The sequence below is a fragment of the Aspergillus fumigatus genome, chromosome 3 (genome assembly GCF_000002655.1).
Source record: "Aspergillus fumigatus Af293 chromosome 3, whole genome shotgun sequence".
Lineage (NCBI taxonomy): Eukaryota > Fungi > Ascomycota > Eurotiomycetes > Eurotiales > Aspergillaceae > Aspergillus > Aspergillus fumigatus.
In genome coordinates, this window is record NC_007196.1 from 2,417,676 (window position 1) to 2,428,432 (window position 10,757).

The 10,757-nt window shown below is 54.2% G+C and overlaps 5 protein-coding genes across 5 annotated transcripts; 2 read left to right on the forward strand and 3 right to left on the reverse strand.

Annotated features, from left to right (window-relative positions):
- Window positions 1-678: 678 nt before the first annotated feature.
- On the forward strand, window positions 679-2,256 carry AFUA_3G09510 (SDR family oxidoreductase; the record flags this gene model as incomplete). The annotated part of the gene is made up of 4 exons (XM_749575.1): window positions 679-745; window positions 856-1,374; window positions 1,472-1,769; window positions 1,992-2,256. 4 exons carry the CDS (start codon window positions 679-681, stop codon window positions 2,254-2,256), a joined length of 1,149 nt encoding a protein of 382 aa, XP_754668.1.
- Window positions 2,257-2,578: 322 nt separating this feature from the next.
- On the reverse strand, window positions 2,579-3,007 carry AFUA_3G09520 (uncharacterized protein; the record flags this gene model as incomplete). The annotated part of the gene is made up of 1 exon (XM_749574.2): window positions 2,579-3,007. The coding sequence occupies one exon, from the start codon at window positions 3,005-3,007 to the stop codon at window positions 2,831-2,833; it is 177 nt and encodes a 58-aa protein (XP_754667.1). The 3' UTR covers window positions 2,579-2,830.
- A 120-nt stretch (window positions 3,008-3,127) lies between these two features.
- AFUA_3G09530 (cytochrome P450) lies at window positions 3,128-4,888 on the reverse strand (the record flags this gene model as incomplete). Its single annotated transcript, XM_749573.1, has 2 exons — window positions 3,128-3,963; window positions 4,048-4,888. 2 exons carry the CDS (start codon window positions 4,886-4,888, stop codon window positions 3,128-3,130), a joined length of 1,677 nt encoding a protein of 558 aa, XP_754666.1.
- A 471-nt stretch (window positions 4,889-5,359) lies between these two features.
- AFUA_3G09540 (FAD-dependent oxidoreductase) lies at window positions 5,360-6,591 on the forward strand (the record flags this gene model as incomplete). The annotated part of the gene is made up of 2 exons (XM_749572.1): window positions 5,360-6,186; window positions 6,252-6,591. 2 exons carry the CDS (start codon window positions 5,360-5,362, stop codon window positions 6,589-6,591), a joined length of 1,167 nt encoding a protein of 388 aa, XP_754665.1.
- A 1,684-nt stretch (window positions 6,592-8,275) lies between these two features.
- On the reverse strand, window positions 8,276-10,680 carry AFUA_3G09550 (serine/threonine-protein kinase). Its single transcript, XM_749571.2, has 5 exons — window positions 10,330-10,680; window positions 9,972-10,271; window positions 9,794-9,884; window positions 9,400-9,730; window positions 8,276-9,336 (listed from the first exon to the last, which is right to left on the reverse strand). The coding sequence occupies exons 2-5, from the start codon at window positions 10,149-10,151 to the stop codon at window positions 8,754-8,756; spliced, it is 1,185 nt and encodes a 394-aa protein (XP_754664.1). The 5' UTR covers window positions 10,152-10,271; window positions 10,330-10,680; the 3' UTR covers window positions 8,276-8,753.
- Between the last annotated feature and the right edge of the window lie 77 nt (window positions 10,681-10,757).

Consider the following 10,757-nt stretch of genomic DNA (forward strand, 5'->3'; position numbering starts at 1 on the left):
GCCGCGAAATCGAGCGGCCAGCGGACCTGGGATATCTCGAAGGGGGTCTAGGAATAGCCTCGTTACGTGCACCAGCACCCAAACGGCGGCATTGTCCCTGCAGCCACCCATGGGGCCGGGAGGAATTGGGCATAGGACGGATCCATCATGTTGACTATAGCTGCTGTTGAAAGGCAGAGTTACCGCTTTAACATCGTCACGGAGAGACATGTGGGGCTATTCGAGAATATGCGGCATGCCTTGGTGCTGTCATTGCTGTGCTAAGGCTCGATGGACCTTTGTGGGGTGAAGAAAGTGAAGAACGTAAACATAACTAGAAGAATATGCCCTTGAGTACTGCACATGAGGTCCCCCACATGTGCCTAGGGCTCATGATGCTACGGCACCCTCGACCCCGGCAAATGGACTACAGAGGATAATGATCCCTTTCAGATGACACTACATATACAGAACTTGTGGAGCCCCACCATTTCTTGGAGCCAAGTGCGGAGGGCCGTTGCCAGACACATCGAACGGGATGGCGAGCATGAATCGATCAACCGCCTCCGGTGTAGGTAGGGTTCATGGTTATGCATTCCCCCACATCGGTTGGCGACTATGAAAGGCGAGTACGGTTCGTTCACTCACTCTCGTCGTTGCGAGAGGTCAGCAATCAGGCAACAGGAGCTGATCTAAATCATGGATCCCAGTCAGTTCGCGACATCCAACCGGGGGAAAGTAGCGGTGGTTACTGGCGCCGGACGAGGTGCGTGATGCGTGCTATACAGAACAGACTTGCTATTCCCGCTTGAGGTCTAACATGATGTTGCTCGAACGGCATTGGCCGCGCCATCGCCATTGCCCTGGCGAATACAGGTGCAACGCTCGCCTTGATCGACGTCGACGTTGAGGCTCTCGAAACTACCAAGGCCGCCGCTCACAATGTCCAGGATCGTCAGTCCCACGTCGAGACCTATGGATTGGATATCACCGACCCGGGCGCTGTCCAGTCCACGTTCAAGTCCATCGCGGCCACCCTCGGCCGCGTGGATATCCTCGTGAACAACGCCGGGATTACTCGCCTCCACTTATTTGCGGAGGAAGAGGGCTTCGACGACTTCTGGAGGACGGTGGAAGTCAATTTCAAGGGGACCATGCTCTGCATCCACGCTGTTCTTCCCGGCATGGTCGAACAGAAATCAGGCTGTATCATCAATATGGCCTCGCGGGCAGCAACGGTGGATGGGCCGAAGAGTGTGGGCTACAACGCGAGCAAAGCCGCACTGGTCCGCGCCACTGGAAGTCTCCAGGAAGACCTGGCGTCCATGGGCCTCGGAGAGCAGGTGCACACTTACTGTCTTCATCCGGGGAGCGTGTGGGGAGACATTCTCACTGGTAAGCTCACACACACGAGGGGTGCTTTGCCTGGTATCCAGGGCCAAACACCCAAGAAGTGGTTCAATGACAGGGCTAACCGGATTTCATTCTCCAGGGAATACAACGGCTGAGCAGCAGGAGCAGCTCCCGCCCATCTTCAAGGACGTCCCCGAGCTTGCGGCTGGGACGGTGGCGTATCTTTCCACTGGCCGCGGCAAGGCGCTGCGAGGATTGTATTTCGACTGCCGCCAGGATATTGAGCGGGTGGCTAGTTTTGGGCGCGAGACTCTACAACGGGCTGGGTTGTATAGCTTAGCGACGAGGTTTTCTTGCCTGGATATGAGAATGAACCCTGATCTCTCCTCAGCTGGTCGACTACTACTCTACTACTCTACTCTACTACTTTACTACCAGTACGTAGATAGCGATCACCCCACAGTCCATGTGGGGTAAACCGAACAATTGCCACTGTACAAATACTCCGGAAAGCATCTGGTCTCTCTGCCGAGGGTGGATCGAACATGCAGAGTCCTTGAAGACTATTTTCTTGGCCCCGGACTTCATTGGCCATAGCAAACGGATCTTGCCAACCTGATCTCGTCGTTGCGTCGTTGTCGTCTCCCAAAGCCACCCAGGCTCTGGTCTCTGGACAAGAGTCTGCCACCGGCCGCGGGCGATGACCTGCCAGAAACACCGCCGACCCCGGAGGACGCAAGGAACGCTGGCCATGGCTCTCTCGGCGGGGAGCCTACGCCGACGGGGCCGACGAGCATCAGATGTGCCCCTTCGCCCGCGGCGCCTCTCGAGCTACCGGACATGAGCCCACAATGGGTTTCTGGGTCCCGTGAAGATTGGAGCCCTGCTGGCCAGCAAGACGGCGGCTCTTTCGTGGCGTCTTGACCAGGCGATCGCCGGATGGGACAGTGGTAGGTGCACTCCCTCCACCACTCGTGACCATGGGAGATATTTCCTGTCTCTAACAATAAAACGAACAGCACTTCTGTTGTCGAAATGGGCCCATGGGCTCGAAATGGCAGGCAGCGACAACCCGCCGAATAGCGAGGAAGCCCAGATTGTCACTGATCTCAAAAGCCTGCTGGCCGAGATTGACGTTGGCGGCCTCCATTACGACCGCAACCACTCGCTCGCGGCGATGCTGGCCCAAGTCTGGGCGTCGTTCCTGGACGACGTATGTGTTGCATCCCTCTTCGTCTGCGTTATTTGGTCTTCTGTGTACTGATCTCACGGCTAGACGTGGGAGTGGGGCGTCACGCCGAATATGGGCTCGATCCTCCGGCTACTGAGCAACGAGTATCAGGAGCGCTTCACAGCAGCGATGCCGCCCTCTTGATTGAATCTTCAGGCAGGCCGAATGTTGCGTTAGCTGGTACTCTGGAGCGCGATTCAACCACAGATCAAACGTATTGCTGAGATGGCAGCTGAGGGTGGACCAAGGACTTGCTTTCTCCCATCATTACCCGATCCAGACACTAGAAAGCGCGTCAAAACCAATGAACCTCCTCTGCCAGGTCAACGATAGCCTGTCGTCTTCCATATTCCTCACTGGACCGCCCAGTGACCAATGTCGGCCCCCGGCTTTACCAGGCGGCCCGTAGACCATTGCCTGGCTGCCATAGTAGGAGTAGATCATATCTTATTGAGTGAGAACTATTCTAACACTACCTGACTACCCCGGTCCTCCGCCACTTGGCAATGATACTGCTGTGGTACTACTGAAATGTCCCAAGATCTCTGATCCCGTTGAACCTGCTCAATACTGAGTTTTGACAGCCTCGGCGCACTCTCTGCGAATGAGTTCTGCGTGTGCCGGACTCCGTACAGAAACTCGCGCCGCGAATGAAGCTGCATTGCCAGCCAACTGCGGAATCCGCATCGTATCAATGGGCTGTCCAGGAACTGGGTGAAAGTCAAAGCAGTATAGCAGCCGAGCAATTGCAATCCACACGTTTGTCTCTCCGACCTTCCATCCGGCACATACCCGGCGTCCTGTCATCTGGTTAGCGGGAAAATGTAATTGTTTTCTGCAGTGATTTCGAAGCACCATACCGGGCCCAAATGCCCCATGGCCCTTGAGCGCATTTTCCAGATCTTCATTCAGGAACCGGTCCGGCCAGAAGCGCTCGGGCTGCTCGTACTCATCCGGGCTCAGGGCAATGGCCCACGCGTTCCAAGTAAACACGGTGCCCTTGGGGAACCGAGACCCTTCGTACTCGTCATCCTTGATCAGCACCGTCGGGGCGCCGATTTCCGCAATGTTCGGCCGCCAGCGGAATCCCTCCTTCACCACGGCCGTGATATACGGGAGGCGCGGGCGATCATCCCACCCCGGGAGGCGCTCGGCGTGGGCTCCGCAGACGCGGTCCAGTTGCTCCCGCGCCCTCGTCACCCAGTCCGGGTATGTGATGGCTCCGGCGATGATCTGGCCAAGCGTCACGCGCGACGTGTCGCTTCCGGCCTCCATGAGCGAGCCAAAGACGAAGAGCTTCGTCACCTCGTCCATCTGCGTGATTTCTTTGCTCGCCAGGAATTCACCCCGAAGCATCTTCGCTTCGTACCGTCTCGGATTCGTTGTTCCAGTTTGTCGACCTCGCGCTTGTAGACCCTAGATTTAGTCCACTGCATTAGTATCTTGTGTGATTCAAGAAAAAGGACAGACGTTAAAACACCTACTGGACGGTCTTCTGGAAAATCCGCTCCGCCCCGCGGCCGCCACCACTGCAAGAACCGGGGCAAGTTCGCCAGCACCGGGAACGCATCCACCAGATTCACCCCCCGGCTGCTGCTCGGCCAGGAACAGCTCGATCGTCTCGAAGAGCTCGGCGACATCCGGGTCGTCAAGCAGCGACCGCCGACCAAAGACCACGCTCATGATCACCGAGTTCGCGTAGCGCCCGTTGGCCGCGAACCACCGGTCCGGCTTATGGAGGTAGTCCCAGAAAAGCTGCCGGGACTCGAGATCCTGGAAGGGCTGGAACATGGGCTGGTTCGTGACGCTGAGGATCTGGTGCATGACCCGTCGGACCAGGCGCCATCGCTCCCCATACGGCATCAGCACGATCCGGCCCCCGCGCGAGATAATGTCCTGGGTCATGGGAAAGGGCGGCCGGGAGTTATAGATCGCGGCGCGCTTCTCGAGAAGGTCTTTCACCACCCGCGAGGAGTTCAGAAAGACCCACGTGCTTCCGCCAAACTGACAAGTGAACCTGTTACGCTTGTGCTTGAGCTCGACATCCTCGCGAGACGGGAGGCTAGGAAAGGGAACGCCCACATACATTTCGCCATACTTGGCAGCCAGATCTTTGGCCCATGGCCCTTGCTGAACGGCAGGAACCTGCAGACTGTTTCCTAGAATGGGGATTCCGGGGACGCGCGCCGGCAACTTGTACTTCTGGTTCCATTTGTAGCACGCATATGCCCAGCGGAGGATACCAAGGACAATCAGTCCAAGGACAATAGTCGCGAACCCGACCCGGGGGACGGGCCGGACGGCTGTGGTGTTGGGGTCACTCATCGTTGGAGGATGGGCTTGATGTGAAGCAATGAGGAAGGGATCAGATCATTCCGATGGCATCTTGGAGTAAATGTACTCTGTACGGCCCTGGTTTTGGCGATGCTAAAAAGCATGATGCTGCTTTGCTGATATGTGGGGTAAACGTGGGGAACCCTGGCCAGCAGGAACCATACCCCACAAGATCAGATATTGCCCATTGCCCCGGCGTACAGCTTGCTATTGAGTTCATGATATATATACAGTCCATATACAGGTCCCCAATTATCATGGAGACACGACACTTATACGCTCACCCTGCAGCGGACTAGCATCCATCAACCCTCCCTTAGGAAGAGTCCGCACCGAAACGATGGCGAAAGAAGACTTCAAAGTACAATCGCCAAAGATGGTTTGCATTCACTAGAGCCACAGCTAATCAACCCATAGATTATCGTGGTGGGGGCTGGCCCAGCTGGCCTCTTACTCGCCCTCATGCTTTCCCGCCAGGCGATCCCGGTCACGGTCTTGGAGGCCGCGGAGCAGCTGGACACCCGGCCACGCGCAACACACTACGGAAGCCCAGCTGTCTACGAGCTCCGTCGCGCAGGAGTCTTGCCCGACGTTCTGGCGGAGGGTTTCACCCCCGGAGTGATCTGCTGGCGAAAACTGTACGGCACCTACTTGGCCGGAATCGACAACCGGATCATGGCCAACGACCCGGACCAAGTCGCCTGTCTTCCCCTGGGCCGCCTCGGCCAGATCCTCTTGGACCATCTTGCACGACAGCCCAGCGCAGAGATCAAATGGAATCATCGTGTTACCGGGCTGGGTCAGGACCCTGACCAGGCATGGGTAACGGTTGCCACCCCAACCGGCGAGGTCACGATGCAAGCCACATATATCGTGGGATGTGATGGGGCAAACTCGCAGATCCGCCGGTCCCTATTTGGGGACGGGGTCTTTCCTGGAAAGACGTGGGACGAGCAGATTGTCGCCACGAATGTCTACTATGATTTCCACCAGTTCGGGTACGAGGATGCCAACTTTATAATCCATCCCGAGCACTGGTACATGGCGTCGCGGATCACAAAGGATGGCTTGTGGCGAGTCTCCTATGGGGAGAAAGGGGGACTGACGCATGAGCAGCTGGCAGAGCGCCAACCGAAGAAATTCCAAGCCATGCTTCCCGGGCACCCAACCCCCGACCAGTACAGACTCGTGAACTTTAGCCCTTATCGGGTTCATCAGCGTCTAGCAGAGAAGATGCGAGTTGGCCGGTTCCTCCTGGCTGCGGACGCCGCTCATCTATGCAACCCCTTGTGAGACCCCTCCCTAACCCTCCATTCCTCGATTCATCGGCATATCGTTACTGACACTCCTTAAGTGGAGGGCTCGGCCTCACAGGCGGCATCGCTGATGTTGGCGGGCTCTATGACTGCTTGTATGGCCTATACACCGGCCGGGCGACGCCGGATATCCTTGATATGTACGACCGAGTGCGACGCAAAAAGTACCTGGAGGTCATTGACAAGCTCTCCAGCGACAATCTGCGGCGCATGTTCGAAACTGATCCAGATACCGTGATTGAATCGGGAAGTGATGAGCTTTTCAACCTGTGTCTGAAGGCCGAGAAAGATGTTGAGCTGGCCAAGCAGCTGGTGACAGGAATCAATGTGATCAAATACGACTTCACCCAGCATTATTCAGAGGCGGGGAAGATTTGAGACCACATCCTGGAGCCCGCTTCATTGTCTGTTTTCCTTGCGTCCTGATACGTCCCAACTGCGTTGCACGGCATAGATAGTTCCCAGCACGACAATAACTAAGGTAGTCGGTCTTTTCCCTAACTTCCTACCTGATAACTCCCTAGTCATGGCAATCTACTGCTGTGCTTACTGCATGGTACCGGCAGATTCCCTTCGGCCTTTGCGCAATGACATGTGCTGCTGGATAAAGTATAGCTGGCTTCCGCATGATAGGTGCATATGTAGCCACCCGCGAGAGGATGAACTACATAAACCCAAACGGAACATAGCATCGCCCAGGTCATACCAAGATAGCAGGCGAGGCTCGACCACATGCTGGTCTAACCTCGGCGGCGGTGAAGGCGAGACCCCAACTAGCTGATAGGGCTACTATGGTCATGCCAACTCTTTTCCTGGAGCCATGACATGTATTCATAACAATATCTTAGCTGGTTGGCAGCTAGTCCCCGCCGGGGGGCGGTGGCGTCGCAAGCAGCAGAACATAAAGTCTCCGCTATGTATCTCACCTCAGACATGATCAGGGTCAGGGCACGAGCACATGTATCACTCTGCAGGGACTCGTGTTGATGCTTTCCTCTGCTTAAGATGATTCGCTGATCCTGTCGGAGGAAAGAACAGCATCGCTGCTTATGAAGCACCGCGTCTTGATGGCCTTGTGCAGTGACACTTCTGAAAACGGGTCGGTCCAAGTATTTTCTTTCCAACGAAGTGGAATTTCTGTGTATTGCCCATCACGAAGGTCGAATTGAGCCAAATCATCCATCGTATGTAGCAAGCGTAAGACGAAAGATACCAGTGGCAAACTGTGGTCGATTGTGGTCTCAAATCCCAATTCCAAATCTGACAATCGATCAGTCAGCGCTCGTAGATCGGAGAAAGCTGAACTGAGAATTCTTACACAGCATACTTCAGATCACGATTGGTCTTCAGCCATCCACCATCCTACCTTGTAGGGTGCATCTGCAAAATGGGACAAGACCAGCTTGATATACTGCGAGAGTATCTCGGCCAAAAGCTGCACGAGTCAGGAATATCATAACGCCCTTACCTCTTATCGGAGCCCTCTCACTTTGTTGTGTGTTGTGTTTCGCATCCCGTACAGGAGCTCCGATCCTTGCTCCAGGGAAAAGAAATACCTGGAGTGCAAATACAATGAAGACTTTGAGTAGGCCAAGGAAGACTATACTTTTCTTCCACATAACATCAGATGAAAGAGGTTAAGACAGGCCCTAAATGAGGTTACAGTCTCGCGCTGTAGTCTTTGAGTCTCCTCAATGCGGTTGTGATTACCCCTGAGAAAGTCTTCTTCCTCATGGGCTCGTGCTATATACCCGGAAGCAGGACGACGCTGGCAGCGCTTCTTGCGGGCATCTTCACCGCGCCAAAGATTCCTCCACTCATAGTCCTCAAAGCGATCAAAGTGCGAAGAGTACGAGAGCAGACATCCGTATATGTACGAGACAAGTTGAGAAGAGAAAAGGAATGAGATGTTGGTTGTATGAACAGCTTGAAAGCGTAGCAGAACCTTTAAATTTTATACCTTTGCCAGAGACATTGTGAAAAGCCACAATTATACCTGGTGAATTTCACCACCTAAAAGTCTTGGAACACCTCATCATGATTATGATTACATCAGATCAATCACGCAAATTGGAGGCGATGGGCATTGTAGGACAGTCACTTTGGCATCGCGTCAAGCTAATGGACCAGAATATTGAGGTATGAGCAGCGCAGGGCGCACGTGACTGATGACTGAGCCTTGACCGGTGATGTGAAATACTCAATGAGCGCCTCATTAAAGCGGCCTCATCCATATAGAAGGTCATGTTGGTTCTAGAAAATCAAGTCTATATAGTGACATATATACACACACACATATATATATATCCTCTAAGACCTGTTGATCGTTTACGAACGGCTCATATTCTATGGACACAGTCGTGAAGCAAGAGCGACGCAACCTGGAGAGGGATAATGTTTGGTGTCCAACTAGACATGTGTATCAACAAATTGCAAAGCTCAAAACATTGATGGTAATTTCCAACGTAGAGCCCCTAGAGTCCCCAGTCAGGACAGTGGCCGCCCCCTAGTTCTGGTGCTGACAAAGTTGAGAAGCTGTTTCATTTCTTCGCGGACTGACTCCACAATCCAGCCACAGTTTCCTTGACCTTTCGCTCCTGCTCCCGAATCTGCTGCTCGGTTTGCCCACGCGCGTCGCCGCGGCTGTCAATCTCCATCCGTCCGTCATGTTGCTCCTCGGTAACCTCGTTGCCATTGACATGCTCTGGCTTCGGATCAAGGCTCATGACACCATCCATCATGAGCCCTCCTCCCTCGCGGAGCTTGTTGATGGCGCGGACGGTATCGATGGCTTTGTGCAGCGTTCGACGAGCATTGAAGTTCTTCTTGACGGTGGGCAACAAGTCCTCGCCCGAGCCACTGTCGTTATTGAGATCATAGGGCGGGTTGATCCAGGGGTGCTGAAGGGCTTCATGGGCAGTCATTCGGGCCTTGGGGTCGACTGTCAGACAGCCCTTGATGAAATCTCGGGCGGATTGGGAAACACCACGCCAGTACTCGAGAGGCGTGAAAGAATAGTCGGCTGCAAGGATGGCCTGCATCTCTTCCAGGTTGGAGTCACGATCAAAGGGAGTGTAGCCGCAGAGGAGGAAGTAAGTGATGACACCAATGGCCCAGATGTCCCTAAGCGGAAAGTCAGCCATAGAATTCAGATTGGCGAGAGGTAAGACACGGACAAAAACGTACACTGGTTTTCCATGTCCACTCTTCTTGAAGATCTCCGGAGCCATATAACCTGGCGTGCCACATGTCGTGGTGAGGACATGGAACTGCTCCTCGTCCATGATCCTGGACAGGCCAAAGTCCGCAATTAGCAGATCCGCATTGTCCTCTGGCGTCCGGAACAGCAGGTTCTCAGGTTTCAAATCACGATGCACGATACCATGATCGTGCAGATAAGCCACCGCGGAGAGGACCGCACGGATGAGGTCAGCTGCATCGGACTCGTAATAGCTGCCCTTACGACAGATGCGGTCGAACAGCTCTCCCCCCAGAGCAAGCTCTGTGACGAGGTATACTGTAACATCACAGAGACACTGTCAGTCGGAGGACCTGGACCCAGCAGTAGAGGTAGCCATACGATTGTTCATGGTCTCGAAGTAATCAACCAGAGTCAGAATGTTCTGATGCCCCATGGAGACTCTCTTCAGCACCGCAATCTCATTCCTAACCTGTCATTATACCATGCCACACATCAGCCCCCGCTCGATGTCCACGTTGACCTTAAGAGCCCGCGTTTCAGGTTCAGAGGGAAATACCATGTGCTCTCGCCCAGCCATTAACCGCTTATTAATCACCTTCGCTGCGTAGTAGCGACCAGTATCGATGTGTACGCATTCCTTCACCACTGAGTAGGAGCCAGCTCCGAGTGTTTTCCCAGTCTTGTACCGGCAAGGCTGGACCTTGGGTCGTTGACCCGTCTGCGTTTGCGAGGCCATCGAGTGGAGCGTAAAACCGTACCGCGATCCGGATGACAGATGTCAGGAAAACAGTAGCACGGTTCGTCAGAAGCTTTCTTCGGCGCAATCAAAGAGGACGGGGCGCCGATATTATTATGACTGGTCAATCGGGAGAAGTGTCAGAACAAAAGACCGAGAAACAGGCGAGAGTACCAACCGAAAAGCAATCACTGCATGGACTCCCAAAAAAACCTATCCGCGAAGAAAGAAGCCTTCCAAACTCACGGCCAAGATGAAATGTGGGTGTCCTTCTTGGTAAAAGTTTTCTTATCGCAATCGGTGGGCTGTTTCGCACCTTTGAGGGTAAATGCGGGGTTACAATAGACGTATCGTATCGCAAAGACTAGGGCTTCTCGCGACACCTGTAATAGAGTATCCGTAGTCTTTATTCAAATCAAGATATGCGAAGTAGGCCTCTTTGAGGATTGGAGGACTTTGCGATAAGCCAGAGGGCCTTGGGGAATAGAATCGAAGCTTTGAACAGATCTCTGGACTGTGTAGGTTCAGCTGACCGTGTGATTTAACTTTCCGCACATCGGCGGTCCACTACTGGACTGCCCAATCGAGGGAATTTATGCGGTGAAT

Coding starts and splice junctions, on each gene's coding strand:
- AFUA_3G09550 (XM_749571.2), bottom strand. CDS start 10,151: ATGGCCTCGCAAACGCAGACGGGTCAACGACCCAAGGTCCAGCCTTGC. Junction 9,885..9,971: donor TGGCTGGGCGAGAGCACATG/GTATTTCCCTCT, acceptor GTATAATGACAG/GTTAGGAATGAGATTGCGGT. Junction 9,337..9,399: donor AGTGGACATGGAAAACCAGT/GTACGTTTTTGT, acceptor CTTTCCGCTTAG/GGACATCTGGGCCATTGGTG.